The 22622-nt window shown below is 40.1% G+C and overlaps 1 protein-coding gene across 1 annotated transcript; it reads right to left on the bottom strand.

Moving 5' to 3' along the window:
• Positions 1–17443: 17443 nt before the first annotated feature.
• LOC145057083 (23 kDa jasmonate-induced protein-like) lies at positions 17444–18442 on the bottom strand. Its single transcript, XM_079004849.1, has 2 exons — positions 17966–18442; positions 17444–17736 (listed from the first exon to the last, which is right to left on the bottom strand). The coding sequence occupies exons 1-2, from the start codon at positions 18386–18388 to the stop codon at positions 17551–17553; spliced, it is 609 nt and encodes a 202-aa protein (XP_078860975.1). The 5' UTR covers positions 18389–18442; the 3' UTR covers positions 17444–17550.
• Positions 18443–22622: the final 4180 nt, after the last annotated feature.

The following is a 22622-nucleotide window of genomic DNA, read 5'->3' as shown; positions in this document are numbered from 1 at the left end:
GCATATGTAAATTATGTGACAAACATTCTATATCGATCATTGATTTGATTTAAAGATATACAATCAATGAGACATAACAATTTCCGTGCTTGATATACATCAATAAAGCTTTGGCCCAAACGGCACAGAAGATATACAACTTCGGATTAACATTTCGGTAGATTTCAGGCTTATAGCCCTATCTAACCTTCTGCCACTACCATAGAATAGAATTCATTCTCTTACGGAGACATGTTCCACATGGCCAGAGGCTACATACCAGTACCAACGTGAATCTAAGTCCTTTCACTGATCACATGGTCAAAGGTATTTCGTTGCTATTAAAAATAGCAATTAAAAATAACCCGGGAAAATAACCCGGAATAATAACACTAAAAAGCACGTAGCACATATAACACATAACATACAATTATTTCTATATATTAAACTCACCGTGAAAATAACCGGGGGCTAAAATATTAATTTGGGCAGTACTTCGGCTCTAAATATGACTTTCGTTGTTGAAAACCGGGAATTTTCTTGAAAACCGGGCTCTGCGAAGGTAGAGCTTCGAAACCGAAAAGATAAATTTTTCGGGATTCTCGAGAGTCTCAAGGCGTGTTTCGGGCTTTAGAATCAGTATCGGGGCTTTGGGGGATGTCGGGATCGTAAAAATATTGAAAGAGGGGGTGAAAATGCCAAATTTCTAAAACTAGCCGAGAGGGCTCGCACCCCTTATATAGGGCTGAGCTTCGGATCCGAAGCGAAGGGAAGGAGACAGGCGGCTGCGAGGTTCGGACCAGATGGCAGCTTCGCAGGGCTCCAGCGAGGCTCGGATGCGAGGAGTCATCAGCTTCAGGCGCGTCATCGGCTGGGTCTTCGGCTCGGTCTTCAGCTCGGACAGCAGGTGGCTCGCAGGTGGGTTGCGCATGCGAGGGTGATCAATGCGAGGCGCGTCGGATAGCCATTGGACCGCACCCTCGGTCGAATCAGCATGCGACACGCGAGTAGGGCACGAGGCAGGCATGCGAGTACCACGTGACGACTTCGGACTCCTGTGCGACACGCGTCGCTTCTCGGGCATTGCCACGCAGCAGCTTCGGATACGTGGCCAACTCCGAGCGAGGGTGACGTGGCGTTTCACTATTCATGCGAATTTTCTTGAAAAATGTGCAAAAACTTCTAAAATCCATAACTTTCGCATACGAGCTCCGTTTTTGACGTTCTTTATATCCACGCGAAGCTAGAATTATGCTCTACAACTTTCGTTTAGACTTCGTCGGCTAATTTTGACTTTAATTTTAATATTATTATTTTTAACAGACCGGGACAGGAAAATCCGTTAAAAATTCATAACTTCTTCATCCGACGTCCGTTTTCGTCAGACTTTTTACCGTTGCACTACTAATGACGAGACCTTCAATTCTCGTTTAGGTTGTGTCGGCTAAAAATCACTCGATCTAAAATTCGAGTTTTTAGCTGTCTACTGCTAAGCTGAAACTTCGAAAAATCATAACTTCCTCATACGAAGTCAGATTCAAACGGTCTTTATATGAAAGTTGATTATTTTCACGAGTTCTACAACTTTCATTTACATCACTAAGGCTAAAAACTAGTTTATCGAAAACTAAATTTTTACGCGACAAGGTATTTTCCGGATTTATCACGGAACTTGGTTTGGTCATAACTTCTTCGTTATAACTCGGATTTTGATGAGGTTTTCGCCTAAATGTTTCTAACGAGATTATCTATAACTTTCAATAATAAAATTTTACTTATTCCAGATTTTATATTTTTGCTATATTTCACTATTTGGCTTTTAATTGGAATCTCATAAGACTTCCAATACTTTCTGAATGATTCTAAGCATAGTTTTACTTCAATTCTAGTAAAAACTATCTGTTAGAACTCAACATTCAAATTCACATAATATTTCATAATATTATTTACTTAAAACACGATTTCAAAACGTGTATGTTACAGAAGTCGCCGACTTGAAACTCAAGCTCGGATCGGCGCCTGTCTGCATAACTCTTCTGTCGGCTCTGGGCGGTCAACAACCTCTGCCTAACTTGCTGAATCTGCTCTATCGTCTGAAGCACGATCTCTGTGCTGCCCATCACTCTTTGTCCCACCTCTCCCCAGCAAATGGGGGTCCGACATCTCCTACCATACAACAGCTCAAAAGGTGGCATACCAATGCTCGAATGATGGCTGTTGTTGTAGGAAAACTCTGCTAAGGGTAAATATGCATCCCAGCTACCCCCGAAGTCCAACACACACGCTCGAAGCATGTCCTCCAGCGTCTGAATCGTCCGCTCGCTCTGGCCGTCTGTCTGGGGATGGTATGCGGTACTAAAATGCAATTTAGTACCCAGCTCCTCATGAAATTTCTTCCAGAACCTGGAAGTGAAACGTACATCACGGTCTGAAACAATCGAGATTGGCACTCCATGCCGAGATACCACTTCTCTCACATATATCTCCGCCAACTTCTCCGCTGAAGAACTCTCGCTGATGGCAAGGAAGTGTGCACTCTTCGTCAACCTATCCACAATCACCCAAATTGCATCAACTCCCCTGGTAGTCCTCGGCAATTTGGTGATGAAATCCATAGTGATTTGTTCCCACTTCCACTCGGGGATCTCCAATGGCTGTAACTTGCCATGCGGTCTCTGGTGCTCGGCCTTAACCCTACGGCAGGTCAAGCACCTTTCAACGAACCATGCAACGTCCCTCTTCATACAGGGCCACCAATACTCTTTCCTCAAATCCAAATACATCTTCGTAGCACCGGGATGGATCGAGAATTTCGATCTATGAGCCTCTTCCATCAAAGTGATACGCGTACTGCCCACGAACGGTACCCAAATCCGACCCTGAAACGTCATAAGCCCTCGTCCATCCTTAACGAACTCTGAAATCAACCCCACAACCCGCTCTTTCTTCTGCATTTCTGGTCGTACAGCCTCGGCCTGTGCCCCACGAATAGCATCCAATACTGGAGTCATCACAGTCAGTCTCAAGCATACATCTCGCAATGGAGTGCTCTCCGCCCTGCGGCTCAACGCGTCGGCTACCACATTAGCCTTGCCTGGGTGGTACAGGATCTCACAATCATAATCCTTGACCACATCCAACCACCTCCTCTGACGCATATTTAGGTTGGGCTGATCCATCAAATACTTCAAGCTCTTATGGTCCGTATATATCGTACATCGAACCCCATACAGGTAGTGACGCCAAATCTTGAGAGCGAATACTACTGCCCCCAACTCTAAATCATGTGTGGGATATCTCGCCTCATGAGGCTTCAGCTGCCTCGACGCATACGCTATCACATGACCCCTCTGCATCAACACTGCACCCAGTCCCGAAATCGATGCGTCGCAATATACTACGAAATCTTCCATCCCTTCCGGGAGAGCTAATACCGGGGCTTCGCACAACCTCTGGCGAAGTGTCTCAAAGGAGGTCTGCTGCTCGGGCCCCCATGAGAATGCAACACCCTTCCGGGTCAATCTGGTGAGCGGCACTGCGATCTTGGAGAAATCCTTAATGAATCTCCGATAATACCCTGCCAACCCAAGGAAGCTCCTGATCTCAGAGGGTGACTTCGGCACCTCCCAACTCATCACCGCCTCAACCTAGGCCGGATCGACCAATATCCCTTTCTGATTAACATGTCCTAGAAATTGGACCTCCCGCAACCAGAAGTCACATTTGGAGAACTTTGCATAAAGCTTCTCCGACCTCAATACCTCAAGGACCTCCCTCAAATGCTCCTCATGCTGCTCTCTAGATCTCGAATACACCAGAATGTCGTCGATAAATACAATCACTGACCGATCCAACATCGGCTTGCATACCCTGTTCATGAGATCCATGAACACTACCGGGGCATTGGTGAGCCCGAAAGGCATCACCACAAACTCATAATGCTCATATCGCGTCCTAAACGCTGTCTTCTGGACATCCTCATCTCGCACTCTCACCTAATGGTACCCTGACCTCAGATCGATCTTGGAAAACCAAGACGCTCCCTGCAACTGATCGAATAAATCATCGATCCTCGGTAACCAGTAACGGTTCTTGACCGTCAACTTGTTCAACTCCCGGTAATCAATGCACATCCGGTGTGAACCATCCTTCTTCTTGACGAACAGAATAGGTGCTCCCCACGGCGAGCTGCTCGGCCGAATGAATCCCTTCCCCAGCAACTCCTGGAGCTGCGAGGACAACTCTTGCATCTCTGGAGGTGCAAGACGATAAGGCACCTTAGCAATAGGCGCGGCCCCCGGAACCAGATCGATACCAAACTCTACTTGCCTCACAGGAGGTACTCCCGGCAGCTCCTCGGGGAAAACATCTGGAAACTCACGCACCACAGGAACCTCCTCAACTGACTTCGGTCTCTCGGAAACCTCCCACGTATCCATCACATACGCCACAAAACCTTTACAGCCCTGCTGTAAACACTGCCTCGCCCTAGCGTCCGAACAAAAAGCTGATCCTGAACGGGTACCCTCGCCGTACACCGAAAGGACTCCCCCACTATGGTCTCGTATAGTCACCAGCTGACGCTCACAGTCGATGACAGCGCCGAATCGGCTCAACCAGTCCATGCCCACGATGACACAGACATCACCCATCGCAATAGGAATCAGATCAATAGGGAACTCAACCCCGAAAATCTCTAGCACGCACCCCCGAAGAACCTCCGTGGCACAAATCACTCTCTCGTCAGCTATAGAAACTCTCAAAGGTCGGCTCAACGACTCGCGACTAACGCTGATATGCTGACTAAAGGCTAAAGATACAAAGGACCTACTCGCACCCGAGTCAAATAACACTAGAGCAGGCACAGAGTTCACAAGGAAAGTACCTACGCATATAATAACATAAGCATAACATCTCAACATTAAAATAAATACATGAATTACAGTATACCTGCCACAACATCGGGCGCAGCGCGGACCTCCTCCGCAGTCAGCTGAAAGGCTCTCCCACGAGCCCTCGGGGCCTCGACCTTCACCGGTCGCGTCTCAGTAGTCCTGGCAGTAGGTGCAGATCCCTGGCGAAGCTGAGGGCACTCGGCCTTCCGATGGCCGGTCTGATTGCAATGAAAGCAAACCATAAACCCCTTGGGGCACTCCCTAGCAATGTGCCCCTCCTTGCCGCACTTGTAGCAAGCACCAGCTCGACACGCCCCATCGTGACCCTTGCCGCACTTTCCGCAAGTGCGGCCCTTCGGGCCTCCCGTCCTCGAATCGGCGGACTTGGTCCACTTGGCTGCCGGCTGAGACTGAGCCGGCCGCCGGTCCACCTGCTGAGACTTGGCCTCCTCCCTGGCCTGAGTCTCCAACTCGATCTCACGCTTCCTGGCATTCGCCTGAAGCTCAGTAAAAGTATGATAGGTGGAGTTCGACACAAACTCCCGGATATCCCTCCTCAAAACACCCAAGTACCGGCTCATCCGAGCCTGCTCTGTAGACACCAGCTCGGGGCAGAACATCGCCCTCTCATGAAACTTCCGCGTGATTGCCGCAACCGAATCAGTACCCTGCTTGAGGGTTAAAAACTCCTGAACCAATCGTTCCCTCTCCACCGGGGGAACGTACTCATCCCTGAACATGGCAGTAAACCCCTCCCATGTTACTGCTGTAGTCTCTGCCAAAGTGAAGTTCGCCGTCACGAACTTCCACCAGTCCTTTGCTCCCAGACGGAGCTGGTTCAAAGCGAACCGTACCCTCAGGTGCTCCGGGCACGAACAAGTGTAGAAGCACCCCTCTATATCCGCGATCCACCTCATCGCAGCAATCGGATCCTGCGTCCCATCGAACTCTGGTGGCTTCGTGTTGCTGAACTCTCGGAACAGCAACGAGTCACCCCCTTGTGGCCTAGCAGCGGCCACAGCTGCGGTAGCTGCAGCGGTTGCATCCTCAGTCAATGCGGCGTACCGCTCATCAAACGTCTCCATCAGGGTGGTCTTAATAGACCCAAACATCTCCGGGATCTTAGCCCGGATCGCCGCAGCTACCTCCTCGTGAATCATCTGACGTATCTCCTCGTCACTCACACCGCTCGAACTCGCTCCGTGGCGTGGTCTAACCATGATGTCTCTGAAATACAACATAAAACTATCAGAGACTCCATCGAGTATAATCGCACTCAATAACGCAACCCTACTCAGTCCCCGATATCTAGGGATTCTTACTTGGGTCTCCCACTGACCCGGTGTCTTTGGTAGTACGGGCCCAATACTACCGACCACACCGTATCAGCATTCATCCCAAGTCTTCCTCCCCAAACCCCGGATAGTGAGTACTCTACTCCTGATATGCACTATCTACCCGCACACTAGCAAAGCATCTCATATCGGCAAACTTCCCTAGACTAAGGCATCACAAATCAGGCCACTCTAGTCCTATCATGAATACCTAGTCTTCTAGCATGCATAACAATTTATATCATATAATATTGTAAGGTATTTTGGGGGTCTTTACCGTTCGGGCGCTGACTGATCATACACACTGCTTCTTTCTTGCTTACCACAAAACCATTTACAAAAGTTTATGCCTTTAATTAAAAAGTTTTCCTCAAATCCTCGGTTTGAGTTCAGTTACTCCGGAAGGTGCACCCGAATCCCTCAAACCAAGGCTCTGATACCAATTGTAACAACGCGATATTTCAAACAATTTTTTTCATTTTAAAATAAAGTATTTCCATTCAAAACAAGGCATAAATAATTTAAGTATTATGTTAAATACAAATAGTCTAAATCCCAAGATCATGAAAATATCCTTCAGTGTGTATCGATCACGCCGGCGCCTTCCCACGGTCCTCGCTAGTACCTGAAACACATACATAACAACTGTAAGCATAAATGCTTAGTGAGTTCCCCAATATACAACTTACGCACATACGCCTTTCCAGGCCCTGACCTTCCGGTCCTCAACACAACGCCTTCCGGCCCATAACATAATCACCTTCCGGCCCATAACATATTGCCTTCCGGCCCACATAACATACATAGCACATATAACAAATAACTTACCACATATAGCATACATATCACATACCATATCTGACCTTCCGGTCACACAGTCAAACCCTTCCGGGTACAGTATAGTGAGAAGACTCACCTCGTAAATGCTGAAAGCTAGCAAATCCTGAAATCACTCGTGCACAATCCGACGAGCTACAACCTCCCTATAACATCACATATCTCTCATTAACACTTATATCTTCTAAGTGTGACTATCCCTAAGAAGTCAGACTTAGGTCAACTCTGGTCAACGGTCAACGGTCAACTTGACCGGACTCGACGAGTGCAAAGGCGACTCGGCGAGTCTAGACGTCCTCCCCAACTTTCCCTGATGTTCTCTTTCTACTCGTCGAGTATCTCTCTTGGCTCGACGAGATCCTCGTGGAAGAATCGCGGGGCCACCCCGACTCCACTCGCCGAGTCTGAAGAACAGCTCGACGAGTCCTAGTTAATCTCCAAGCTACTCGCCGAGTCTGTTCATCGGACTCGGCGAGTCCATGTCATGCAGTCGATCAAACTGCTTCCTGAGATAAGTATGGTTCCGAAATACACAAGCATGGGACCTTCTGGACCTCTAAAGGTCCTAATACAGGGTTATATTCGTTTGGGTAACAAGGTAATAATCCATCTAATCACCAAATGGGTTCCATAAACCCTAATTCCATGCACACATCAATGTAACAGAAATGATCTGAAATATTACCTGAATAATGCACTCTCTGTGTCCCCAAACCTCAGAACTCGATTCCCTTGCAGTTCCTTTAGCCAAGACTCTTCTCCTCCTTGCACAACAATTTCTTCAAGTCACCAATGGCCTTCAATCTTGCTCTATATGCCCACAGCCGCTTAGGGTTCTTCTCAGTCGACTAAAAGACGGACAATGATGGCATATAGTGCGTTATATACGTCCCAAACCTAAACGGTTAGGGTTTTCGCTAAACAGCGTAGACTCGCCGAGTCCATATCCGGACTCGTCGAGTCTAGTCGCGAACCCGCGACCAAGTCTGCGATCCTACTCGGCGAGTCTAGGCTCCAACTCGCCAAGTCCCCCCTTAAATCACCCCAAAAACATAATTTGACAATACCTGAGATTCCGGGCTGTTACAGATTCTCTAAGCGAGTCTTAGTACATTTGTATGTCTAAGAAGAGGAATCGGGAATAGTGGAATTAGTTAAATCAAGAAGTCAATCCTACTTCGTTCCAATATCGAATCTTAGAGTCATACTCCAAGATTGCGAATTGAGTGACAAATCTTAAGTAGGTTTATAACAGTCATCAAATGCGGAATTTGGAAAAGTTTTCTTATTCTTGCACATTTGAAATTGGTAAGTTATGATGTCTTGGATAAGACAAAGACCAACTAGGACCAATTTGTGAGGTGTTTTGTCTTGATAAAAGCTACTATAACTCTTGAATATTTGTTTTGTCTAGAAAAGTTTTCTGACAAGAGAATCATATATGTCAAGAGGTCAGTGGGAGTTTTAATGATCTTGGAAAAGTTTCAAGAACAAATCAAGAATAAACCTTATCGATCACCACTAGCACACGACTTGAGGTTTACAACCTATCGTGTTGACATTATTTTGTTTCTATGCCATTCCAATTGAGTTAATTATGCATGTGAGTTCTATGAGTTCTCATTTGAATGCATAAAGACAAAGCAACTTAATCAATGGAAAGTACATTGATATGTAAGGATAAGTTGCTAAACCACTTGGAAGACATGGTGGGCACTCGTGTCACCATAAGGCAAGAAATCAAGATTAAGAAAGTTCAGTCCATATGAGTTTGGATTTGTCGCAAACTTTGGTTTTGGCAAATTCACATGGATAGGAACTCATACACCATAAAATCTAAGTGTCATAAGATTCCCTCCTTCATGAAAATGATTGTGAGGAAATGCTTTCACTAAGAGAGATTTTAAGAAGATAGCAATTGTGAAAATTGTATTCTCAAATTCAATTATGGTTACGACATCCCTTTCCATAGTTTGAATTATGAGATTTGGCAATTAGTTTGAACATTTGGAACTTAGTAACATAAGTTCTGAATTGTTTAGACACACATATGAACTATCTAAGGAAAAGGTATATAAGTTTGAGAAGCTTAGATAAAGGATTATCGAAGCATCTGTTATTAGAAATATGAATTTTGTGGAATTCAATTAGCATTGTTTTCTGGAAGTTCAGCTGTTTTCTGAATACATGTCAAAGCTAGTGGGAGCATAAGTGTTATGCTTATATGATAATAATCATCATGATAGTGGGAGCATAAGTGTTATGCTTGTATTATTATTATGGGAAGTATTCCAAGTTAGCAATATTGATTATAGAAAAACAAAGATTCAATTTGCAAAGTTGCATGGTTTGAAAAGTTGTTTTGCTATACTTAAGGGAGAGAATATTATACTTCGTTTCAAAATATAAAGCTTAGATTGAGAAATTTTAATAAATTTAGTCAAAGGATACATAGTGTGTTCTCGAATTTTGATTATGATTATGACATCCCTCTTCATAGTTCGAATTGTGAGAACGTGACACATAAAATATTGTGGCAGAAGATTGATAAAGTATCATATCTTTATGTAAGACATTATGCATCGTGTCCCATACGCTTCGGGTATAGGATCGATTGAAAATACTATAATATTTGACCATTCTAAAATTTTCCAAATGTCTAGCGCATTAAGAGGGAAAAAGGACTAGAATCGGTTTTGACTAAAATAATTAAACAACTATCAAAGGACGATCCAAAGTTCGCTAAGGATTAGTCGCTTGTGAGTAGTTGGAGGTATGGTATTGGATGGACCATATCGACATTATTATGAATAGATAAGATTCTATTAATAATGAGTTGTCATATGGCAAATATAGAAATGTTTCCATATAGGGAGTTGGATATTAAGAGTCTATGTCTAGATTAGAAAATTTTATGCAAGAAGGACGTTCAAAGGAATGTACTTTCAATGTGAGACTTCACGTCTATGGAATTGTCTTGTAACAATTTTTGATAGAGTGCTTTGTAATTTCATTGGCCAGGTCTTGGTGACTTTTGTGCTATAACTTTGCGAAAGGATCGTTGCATAAAATGTTAGAATCTAGCATATTCTAGTAGTGGCAAGAACCTTGTGTTCTAACACTAATGTTAAGGATTGGGAATTGTGAAATGAGGAAAAGTTTTTTCATTTGATCTATTTCACAAAGTAATGATCATAGGTAACATAGTGTGCATGCTCGGAGCATGGGACAACTATTGTTGTAATTCAAGTAATAAGTTGATTATCCAAAACATTAAACAATGAATAATGAGTACTCAATATGGTGTTTAAATAAAAGGTGTTTTATTTACGCTCAAAAGTTTTGAGGCCATATAGGATTAAGTATTATCGTTGCGTTTCATTTTGCATGTTTTGACTTCCAGAATAACTGGGTTATTCAAACCTCCACAATCGGTCATACGTTTGAAGTAGGTATGAAAGAAGACTGTCATGAATCTGTCTGTAGATTGTCTGAAGTGTTTAGACATAGCACAAGTTTGCTGCAGAGTTCATGAGTGCTTTGATAAGATTAGAGTATTAGATTAAACCCATGCTCACGAGAATCACTTCATGAATTTTATCACATGTGATTGTGAGACGATAATATTGTATATTCTTGAAACCGAGACGTGTGAGTTGTTATTTGTTGGTCGGTTGCACATTGATAATAAGTAACTTAGTGTTATAAGACTTGTTGTTGTGTGTGATTTGATCAGTGAATGCAAGCTAGCATATGAGTCAAAGTTTATCCATTCCTTTTACCCAAAGTGGGATAAAAGCGATATATGTGGGCCTCTCGATGATTTAGTGATGACACCTAAGCGCTTGGCCAAGCCGGAACTAAGTTGATGTGTTCAATTGTAGTTTGTTGTCAGTCGTCATAAATCGGAAGTCGGGAAACAGTATAGAGAGAATGATTAAAATTCATGTCTTATGTCTATACGATATCTTGAGAATGGAGGAATATATAATCCCTTATCTATAGGACACGCGTATCTGATAAGATCAGAGTTGACAGCGGCTTTTGAAAGCTACGATTGTTGATCAGGTTCTGAAGTCATACGGAAAATAGTTATTAGACTTATCCAAGTGGGAGACTATTGGATTAGTGTCTAAGTCCATAACTATTTTGGTATGTACTTGACCCGATTATGAGCATGGTCCTTTTGGGTTGCCTTCACCATAGAAATATGTAGGATGAATTAAGGAGAGAAAGGTTTAATTATGATTTATTAATATATTATTAGAACAATATATTAAAGGAGAAATCATATTGTTTAATTAATATTAGTCAAGAATTAAATGATAATTAATTTTGTGGCTAAAAGAGATTAATTAAATATAGGGGACTAGACTGCAATTATTGGATAATTGAGTTATTGGGCTAAGGAATGCTAAAAGAACAAGGGGTGAACAAAATTATGATGGGAAACCATCATATTTTCGTCCATGGCCTTATCCAGAAGGTTCCACGGGCTGCTTAGAGTTTAAGTTGTCCATTAGGGTTTTAACTGAAACCCTAGCAGCCCACACAAGTATATAAAGGACCCCTTAGGCCCGAAAAACGTGTGTAACTGAATCCTTAGGGTTTCTAGACGGTTTTGGGTGCCTCCTCTCATCTCCTTCTTCATCTAGTTGCTTAGTGGTGTTTGTGACTCCATTAGAGGTGCAGCACTTGAGGCACTAAGCTTTTGAAGCCAATCAAAGCAAGGAATTGATTGTTATTGCAATATAACAATCAAAGGTAATTACTAAACCCTTATTTCAGTTCTTATTTGATAGATCTAGGGTTTATAGCTTTGGATATTCAATTGCATGTTTATTAGACAAACTAGATCCTAAAGCTATTAGGGTTTGCATGTACACTATAGGAATGATGTTTTGCTCAAAACCCAACAACCCTTACATGGGACTACCCTTTAGAACCCATTTTGTACTTCATAACCCCTAAGGGTCAACCTTGGTCAAAGTCAAGTCAAGGTCAAAGTTAACATCCAAGTCAAAGTCAATGTCAACGCTCCAAGTTGACTTAACTCGTCGAGTTATCCTTAAACTCGGCGAGTTCCCATAAACCACATAACTGTGACACTACGAATCAACTCGTCGAGTTCTACCTTAACTCTAAGTTCTCTCATTTTCAATAGGATTCGGACACTACGAATCAACTCGTCGAGTTTCCCTATGGACTCATCAAGTTCCTTTAATAGAATCGGGACATACTCGTTTAAACTCGCTGAGTTCCTTGTGAACTCGTCAGTTCTTCAGTCTGTTAACCATGCTTAATGCATTAAGCCATTTCTCTCGAATCCAATAGCTCCAAACCTCGGATCCTTTCCATTATGATGTCTAGAAGGGTAAAGTTTCCAACTTTACCCTCAAGAACCATCTACTAAGCTTAAAACTCAAACCCTAGTTTCTTTAGAGGTGGTTTTGATCCCTTAAACCCTAAACTCCTACTACAACCCACCAACATATAGATCTGATGTCCCAAGGTGGACAAATCACGTAAATTTTCCAACTTTACGTTCATGCATGCTAGAAACACCCTCAAATATCCACCTTTGGCTTTACAATGGACATAATGCATGAATGGGACATGAAGGCCATTAAAGTTTGCAACTTTAAGCCTCAATAGGTCATATAGGGGTTAGACCTATCCCATTAACCCCTGGAAACCTCTTCTCTTTGAACCTTTTAATCAAAGCCCCAAAACTCAAGCTAAAACTTCAAGAAAAGAGATCTAGTAAGCTATAGGTCAAGGTGACGACTTTATACCTCAAAGATGTAGCTCTTGACGAAGGGTTTCTGGATCTAGTGTCACTTCTCCAAGCTAGGTGTTTCCCTCTTCAATTCTCCTTCAAGAATCACCAACAAATGCTCCTTATGAACTTATAACACTCAAAAATGGCCTTAGGGTTTCGAGGTTAGGGTTTTGGATGATGGAGGCTAGAAATGAGGCCAAACCCTAGAGCTTAAGTTGTTTAAATCAGTTGAAAAAACCCTGAATTTAGGGTTTCTCAAACAGCGACCAACTCGTTGAGTTGGTCCCTCCAACTCGTCGAGTTCATCTTCGAAAATGCGTGTGACTCCTAACTCCTACACGTCAAATTTATACTGTAAACTTGACGAGTAGACCTTTCAAAATGAGGTTTTATTTTCCATAATTAGCCTTCTAGATTTCGGGTGTTACAATATCTAACTGGATTGGACCTAAACCTCTTAACTATGTATCTACAACTAATAATTTATATGATTAAAAATAATTTTATCAATTAGATTTAGCTTATGTGAACCATTCGCACATGGTTAGTATCGATTCTTTAAAAGTTTAACTATTACAATTTACGAACAATCTTATTATATGAAAACTTCAATAAGGTTGGAAATTAGAAAATAAAATACCCTAACAAGCATTATAATTTTACACCATATTCATATATATTTGGATTTTTTTAGTATCAGAAGAAAAAATGAATTGGTAGATATTTAACAGTTTTTTCAATCAGTGAAGAAAACAATCGCGATCAAACATACAACATTGTTGAAATCCAAATCATATGAAGCTAAAATCCAATTAACTTCAATCAAAGACAAAAGAGAAATCAAACCAAGGGAGAATCGTACATGATTGCTTGAAGACGACTTTGAAAATTGAACCTGATTATCGTGGAAGAAAGTAGTGGTTGGCGGTGGTATTGGGTGGCAATGGTGGTCGGCGATTGGGAATGAGGCGTTGAAGATGGAGATCGCAACACAGGATGATGATGATGAGGGATGCAGGAGCTTTTGCCGATGATGAAGAATGTGCTCTCGTACACACACACAAACACAAGTGGGGTGAGGGAAAAGGAACGGCTGTAAATAAATATGGGAGAAATTATGGTAAAAGTCAATGTCACTAACATGATTATAGAAAATATTTATAGAAGTTATATATCAAATTACTAAATCACCCTTATTTATTTATTTATTTTATTATTTTTTGATATATAACTTCTATAAATATTTCCTATAATCATGTTAGTGACATTGACTTTTACCATAATTTCTCCCATACATTGGTCCATACAAAAACACAATACAATAGTTGTTAAAAACATTTCAACTTTTATATATATATATATATATATATATATATATATATATATATATATATATATATATATATATATATATATATCATGATTTGTCTAGTGCACGCAAAAATGTTGTCCCCAAAAGCCTTTATAGTGAATTGAATATATCAATCGAATTGAAAAATTAAATTCAATGATGCTCAAAAATCGATCATATACCGAATTAAGAGAGCATGAGACAATATTTTATTTGTCTTCCTTGAACAAGTACAAGATTATATATAAGAGAAACTAAATATTTTTCTAAATTTTTTTATGTCTATCCTTCTATACATGTTAAATGATGACAAATAGATTAAAATATCATTAATTTTATTAAATGTAACATACACTACAAGAATAAATATCTATGGCGACGAAACCTATAGGGACGACAAAAATCGTCGCTACAGATGACCCTATAGGGACGACGTTATAGGGTTGACCAAATTTTTTTGACTTTATAAGATAAAGTGACGACAAATCATCTCTACTATCAAAGCGGGAATGAAAAAATGTTTGGCGGGATTCCGAAAACCTATAGGGACGATATCTTGTCCCAATATGAAATTAAATTAAATATATAAAAATTATTTTAATTTGTTTAATCAGAAATTAGGGCGGCGGCGTTTTGCTTGAGGGACAACATTTAGAATTGGAAGAAGTATTCCTTTCTCGTTAATTGAGAGTTGCTTCTCATTTGTCTCTCGCTCTCTCAGGTGGCGATTTGCTTCTCGCCGGCCACCACAACAACAACCAGGTAGCCGTGGGCCTCCATAATGACCACCATCTTTGCTGCCACGCTGGTCCGATGATTCCTTCTCTCGATCGTAGCGCCCCTTCACCTTTTTCTTTCTTTCGATCATTGGTTATCTTCTTGTTGACTACCTCAGAGAAGAACAGCTTCACTGTGGGCCTCTACTCCTTCGCTTCCAGCGACCTCCTTATTCCTTCTACTGCTTCCGGCGACCTCATTCCCATTTTCTTCAACAAGTTTTTCTCCTGATTTTGTGATGTATAATTGTGTGATTTTATTACTATTTTGTTTGAATATGTTTGAAACTTTATGGAACTATATGAATCTATTTAGGGTTATGTTTAAGGTTACTGATTTGTGATGTAAACACTTGGTTTTGTATGATTTTTTTAAAAAAACAATGCTTCAAATTTTTAGAACAAATGAATACTATGAAAGACACATCAGGTAGGTAATCATTGGTACATACATATGTCAATAAATTGATCTTGTTGGTATGGCTTTGTGTTGATATATATATATATATATATATATAAATTTTATAACTTGAAATGTATTGAAATGATGCTTGATCTTATGTATTATCTTTCGATTTGTAGGTGTTGCTCATGGAACTCGTAAATTTACAAACTTCACATTGGAAAAGCTATCAGCTTACTTAGATGTATATTTTTCATCAAACATTCTTAATTTATGATATTAATCTACTTATTTTGTTGTTATTGTTGTGTATATCTCTAAATGAGGTTACATTAATTGACCAAGGTTGTATTACTGAGCTAGTGCTCAAATCTTCGTTCTCTAACCTTAATGGGGTTACCCTTAATCCTATTTCCATGAAATAAAAAATCTATTGGACAACAAAAATGATATGCAGGAGGATGTTTTTGTGACTCCTATCAAGAAAGATGGATTAAAAAGGAAGGATCACCCTACAGATAAAGGGATATCTTGGTTGATTAAGACACAATACATATCTCCACTTACCACATATGCAACTAGACAGGTTTATATAAAGTTTTTTTATATAAATTTATAAATAAGTGATTTGTTTGGTTAAAATGTAACATTTTTTTTAATTTATAAATAAGTAATTTATCAATTGACACTTTACACCATTAGATAATAAGATTGCTACTTTCTGCTTCCAATACTATGAAGTCAAACGATGTGAATGGGATTGTAAGGTACCCTGCACATTCTTCCAGACATATAACAAGAATTCCGATTGTTGTTCATGCACTTCAAGCTCCAACCTCTGTAGGCCCGGGTAATCGTGGCTTAGATGGATTTTATATGAATCCACATACAGTCTCAGTCCCACCTTCACAACGCATAGGCCCACAGGTTCCCATAATCAATCTTTCTCCTATCCTACCCCGCAAAGCGGGGTTCTTCTCTAGCTCTTTTACTAATTGTGTTGTTGATTTGTACTTCAGATATGATATTTGACTCGCCTAGTGGAAACAAGTCGATTGCACTAAACCTTATTTCAATGGGGAAAGGTGAAGTTTGGATTAATGGCCAAAGTATTGGAAGATATTGGGTCTCGTTTAAGACCCCTTACGGGCGCTCCATCATAGACATGATTCGAAACTTGCATTGATTATATATTTTATAACTAGCCATTGTGATTTGTGTCATTAGGTTTATGTTTGACAGGGACAAGTACCCGGATCTTTCCTTAAATCAACAAGAAACCTACTGGTTTTGTTTGAGGAAGAATATGGAAACCCGCTAAATTTTTCATTAGATATTGTTTCGATTATCAACTCTAGTTTGTTTTGTATGAACATCTAAAAGTTTCAAATTACGTTGTTTGTTTTTAATAAATCAATCGCTGTAATATATTTTAAAGCTTTGGATTGTAGATATTTGAAATGTTTTATATCTAAATTTACTGTTTTTTGTGTTATTGTATATAAAACTTTTATTGTAAATAAAAATCCTGGAAAATTAAACATATCACAGGAGCATGGCAAAATTTTGTAAAATCTGTGCAAAACCTATAGGACGACTTATTGTCTCTATTGGGATATGTATGGCGACAAGAAGTCGTCCCAATAGGTTTACCTGTGGCGACAACAATTCGTCTCTATAGGGTGGGCTATGGCGACGACAATAGCATCTAAAGTGACAGATCTATGGCGACGAGGCCTATGGAGACGACATGTCGTTTCCAGGGTCTATAGCGACGACTTTGAACCCTATGGTGACGACTTTTGTCATTCTCATAGGTCTTTAATCTTGTAGTGATATATTATCATTTGATATGGGTTGAAGGATGAATAGGAAGATAATATAGAAGTTATTTAATCTCTCTCTATATAATCACAATATAACTAAGCTATATGTAGTTTGAGTGAGAGCAAAGACAAAGAAAGATATATTTTTTATTTATGGAAACATCATATAAGCCAACTTACCCGATACTAATAAGTTTGGCTTATCGGTACATAGAAAGCACACATACATTTTTCATTCTCTTTTCGATCGACGGAGAACTAGCTAGAAAACAAAGTACGCACGTGGCTGATAGCAGAACAGCCAAGTCATTTATTATTATTATTATTATTATTATTATTATTATTATTATTATTATATTTGGAGATTTCAAGTTTCAATATAGAACATGGCAGTGTAGATCGGAGCATTGCCATCTGCTTCAATGCTCGCTTTTGTTCCATAACCACTCATAGTTGTTGTGGTTTCAATCTCAGACTTGAGTAACTTTTGGTAAGCTGCATCCCAGTCATATGAATCACCAAAGTATCCCGGGCCGTTCATCTCACAGTAAGCCTAGAGTGTACAAATTTATACAAATTAATAAATAAAAAATATTAATTAATTAATATGAAAAGCATGCATGCATGCTTTGCATATATATATATATATATATATATATATATATATATATATATATATATATATATATATATATATATATATATATATATATATATATATATATATATATATTATGTAAGTACCACGTGATTAATTAAAATGATTATAATAATAAACTTACACTGTTATTTCCTCCCGTGGCAGTTTTCCATGGGTTGTTCCAAGCGATCATCATATCAGCAAAATCCTCGATGCCGTATACAACAGCAGCAACTGATCCTTGGCGATCTTTGCCTTTGGTGCCAACATGCTGAAAAACAGCCCACTGGCCGTTCATGATACTTACAGGGTACGTCCCACTGACAGATCCGCTCCAATTCTTGAAAGTCACGTACTTCACTTCATCACCAGTGGCATTGTAAACCCTGCCAATTGTGGTGCTTACAGTGGCTGGTGTCGTTTTCTTTAACTCATTTGTAAACTGCGTCGCCTGGTCGGACTTTCCATCAGCGTTCATGTTCTTCAAAGCTGCTTGGGCCCTTTGGGAGCGACTTCCATCAGTGATTGGCTTCCCAAACACACGCACTCCTGTCACTGGTGCCATTGATCAAATATAGTATTAGTATGAATATATATGATTGATTTGGTTTATGCGTTGCCCTATACCCCTGACTATGATCTATTTATAAACCCGCATGAGCTCCCTTTATCCTGGAATCCCCGACCCCACTTTTTTATATTTATTTCAAGTCCTAATATAGATTCCTATTTTGCATTGTTTTGAATGAGTGCATGTCGCTATTGACATTTTAATGTACACTTTTGCAATTCCAATATCATCTCTACAAACTTTTAAGGGATATATTCTATTTGAAGATAATTAAGAACCATGTATAAATCCAATTATCGAATTTTTAAATTGGCCGGCTTGGCGAAAACGAGTGCTATAACATTTTCTTCTTTGTCCAGTTACTTGAACTTTGCGTTTCAATATTAGTAGCAAAACTATGGATTCTTAAAGTAATAATTCAGATTTTAGTTGAATAAGATAAAAATTCATATATAAACACTTAAATAAGTATAGTTTTCACTACAACGAACAAGTCCTATACCGACGACTTTTTCAACACCTATGCCGGCGACATGTCGTCGGTAAAATCTATACCGACGACTTTTCGACCGTACAAAGTCGTCGGTATAGCTCCGTCGACAAAAGTCAAAAATGTTGTCGGTATAGATCCACCTAACTATGTCGATGACTTGTCGTCTATAAAGGATCGTCAGGAAAGATTTTCGAGGTAAAATAAAAATTATTATAAATCTATACCAACGACATGTCATCGGGACAAGGAGGACTATACCGAAGACATGTCGTCGGGAAAGGTTTCTAACAATTTTCACAGTTAAAACCTATACCGACGACATGTCGTCGGTATAGTATTTTTTTAAATATTTTTTACAGATTTGTTATATTTATCAAAGTTGTTTTTTAAAACAAACCCAACACATATGTAGTATATATGCATAATAATATCAAACATTTTATAATCATTACACTTCAAAATCTACTACATAGCAAAAAAAAGTCTTCATGTTCAAAATAACAAAAAGATTAATCAAATCTTCATTGTTCTCGTTTCCTCGAGCTCGTTGGTTGGGTCGGGAGTATTTTAGGTAAATTGTGGCATTTGGTTGTAGTTAAAAGTTAGGAATCACAGACGTAAATATATTATTATAATCCAGAGCACTAAAAGCTATGTATTCATTCTCCTGAACAGAGACATCAAGACCATAGGCTATAGGAAAGTACTCCCATGAAGAACAAGAAAATTTATAGTATTACTAGCTGTCACGCTTATATATAAGAGTACGATTTAGATGTTATTGCTAAGATAGTTTCATCAGTTTGGTTCAGTCAGTTTTTTCTTCCTCCGTCTCCTACTTTAGTTAATGCGACATGCTCTACAACATGTTAACATTCAACTCCTGCTTTCACCTTCATCAAATCTTAATACGGAACAAAAACTTAGTGCTCATTTCAATCGATCATGTAACACCTGGTTCCCTAGTATGCATTTAATTTAATTATTTATTTATTTTGAAAGAAGGACTTGACGAGTTGGTGGCCCTAACTCGTCGAGTAAAGGGCAGTCTTTGCGCGGGGTTTAAGTTATCAACTCGGCGAGTGGCCCGGCCAGGGTGAAACCCTAATTTCGGGGTTTTGCACCCTATTTAAGCATCCTAATCCCCACCAAATGGCCTCATTTACAGCCTCCTTGTCTCAAACCCCTCATCCACGAAACCCTAGAGCGTTCTTTGAGTCTGAAAGCCATTTTTAGTGTTCTTTGTGTCTTTTGAAGCTTGTGAAAGAAGAGGAAGGTAGAGGAATCAAGAGAGAAAGAGTAGATCCAAAAGCTTCATCCCTTTAGTTGTAGTTTCTGGTAATGAAGCCTCAAACTTGATCATTCTTTTCTTAGATCTATTCATTTCCATTTTATGTGGGTTTTTAGTCCAAGATTGATAGCTTTTGGGAAAGGATCGACCCTGGTGGGTATTCTTCCAAATCTAGTGTCTAGAGGGGCTATGAGGACATAAAGGTACAAACTTTATGCCCTTAGAGTCCCCATGCAAGTGCTAAGGACGTTATAATGGCTTTTTGAGCTTAAAAAGGCCATGCATGGAAGCAAGCTTGAGACTTTTTGTGGTTAACTGGTACCTAGGCCTTAGATCTAGGTTTGCATGTTTTGGTTTGAGATGCTAAGGCTTTTTGGACAAGATCTATGTCCTAAAGAAATCAGATTTTTGTCTAAACCCTTCAAGAAGAGCTATCAACGAGTAAAGTTGGAAACTTTACCCTTAGAAAGATCATTTCAATGAACGGACGAGTTATTGGAATCTAGAAAATAAGGGCTTAATCTGTTAATATGGCCAATTCAGACAGAAGGACTCGTCGAGTCCATGAGGGAACTCGATAAGTTAGATCGCGTTGTCCCATTTCAGTTTATGTAGAACTCGACGAGTCTGTAGAGGGACTCGACGGGCTGATTCGCCAAGTCGCGACTATGAGCAGCTCGATAGGACTCGATAAGTTGGAGGACGACTCGGCGAGTAGAGTCCCGATTCCAGGATTTCTGAGTTATAGAACTCGGCGAGTTGGTTAACCTAGAATGTTGACTTTGACCAGAGCGTTGACTTTGACTAGGGGTAAAATTGTCATTTTACCCTTAGATGGATTTTCAGTTTTATAACTAAGTATTATTGTATAAAGTTAGTCGTGGAGTAGTGGGAGCAGCCAGCAGAGATTCCTCACGCACGAGATCAACATCCAGTTTGAAAGGTGAGTCTTACTTCAGTAGGAACGAGTCAAAGGCACCAATACCGGCCCGTTTATGTATGTTAGTATGTTTCGGGTTCGGTCCGATGCCAGGGCTAGCCCGATGTAGAGTATGTGTCCCGGACTTTGTTCCGATGTCGTGGTGGTCCCGAGAAGTATTTATGTATGCTTGATGTCTTTGTGATTCATGCATGTTATGTGTTATGTGTTTCGGGCCTAGGTTCGATGCTGGGGTAATCCTGATGTATGTTAGTTTATATGTTATGTGTTATGTGTTCCGGGCTTCGGTCCGATAACGGGGCAAGCCCGATATATGTTATATGTTTATGTTATGTGTTATGCAGTGTGTATGTCGGGGTAAGCCCGATGCCAAGTGGGGCCCAATGCCAGACGTGGTATGATGTTGGGGTGAGCCCGATGCCGGGTAAGCCGATGTCGAGTTCGTCCCGATGCAGTTGAGAGTAGTCCTAAAGTTATGTTATATGTTATATGTTATGTGTATGGTATGTGGTAGTTTAGGAGAGCTCACTAAGTTTCATGCTTACAGTTTCAGTTTGGTTTCAGGTACTTCTGCTAGCAAAGGGAAGGGTTCGGGATGATCGCATGACACACACCATAGTTTTTATAGCCTAAGATACTTTACTCTGATATTTAAGGTGATATTTTGACATTTTGGCTTTGGTTTAGACTGATATGGATCGACTTCTAGTACTTCAAGGAACTTAGAAATGGTATCCTCTTCGGTTTCTATTACCATGATATGTGATTGAGGCTTTTTCTCGGGGATTTTTGGAGATAATTTATCTTATACAAGAGTAGTTAGTTGACCTAGTTGGACTTCAATATTTTGGATCAATGCTTAGTGATTTCTTAGCAAGGCTTGTTGTTCCTTCATGATATTCTGATGCTCCCTTATCACTGCATCCATTTCATCGTGTCTTTTCTCGGAAGCCTCCATAAATCTATGTAACATAGATTCAAGCTCAACGTTTTTTCTCGGGAGGTGGTTGTTATTTTCGGTAGAAGCCTCGGTCAATCTGCCTATACTTCTCTTCTTTCTACTTCTTGTATTCATCATATGGTAACCACTCCCTTTTTGGTTTCCTCCAATTTTCATCATACTTGTCCCCACTTGAGTAGCAAACTTGCACCTTTTTATTTCCATGTTCATCCAAGTGGCAATCTTTTGTTAAGTGTGGACCATTGCACCTTTCACAACCAACTCTAATAGCATGAATTGATTGGTCCATCTTGTTCATTCTTCTATGCATAGTGTCAAGCATAGATAATACAGCAGCTATGTCTTCAGAATTTCCTCCCCCAATTCCTTTACCTCCATCATGTCTTGGATTATGGTATTCACAAGAATGCTTTGAGAACTCTTCAACCAACTCCTTTACTTCACCCCGAATTTTTCTTAGTAAGTGGTCCTTGAGAATCAAGGAGTTGCCTTGTCATGACATTCACCTCATCATAGAATATAGACACTTATTGGTGTATGTAA

The sequence above is a fragment of the Lactuca serriola genome, chromosome 6 (genome assembly GCF_051521515.1).
Source record: "Lactuca serriola cultivar US96UC23 chromosome 6, Lser_US96UC23_V15, whole genome shotgun sequence".
Taxonomy (NCBI): domain Eukaryota; kingdom Viridiplantae; phylum Streptophyta; class Magnoliopsida; order Asterales; family Asteraceae; genus Lactuca; species Lactuca serriola.
This window is presented reverse-complemented; position numbering and strand designations above follow the sequence as displayed.

What these genes read in the sequence shown, in the direction of transcription:
- LOC145057083 (XM_079004849.1), bottom strand. Translation starts at nt 18,388, where the DNA reads ATGGCACCAGTGACAGGAGTGCGTGTGTTTGGGAAGCCAATCACTGAT. An exon ending in CCACGGGAGGAAATAACAGT is followed by an intron (nt 17,737 to 17,965) that starts GTAAGTTTATTA and finishes TGTACACTCTAG; the next exon opens with GCTTACTGTGAGATGAACGG.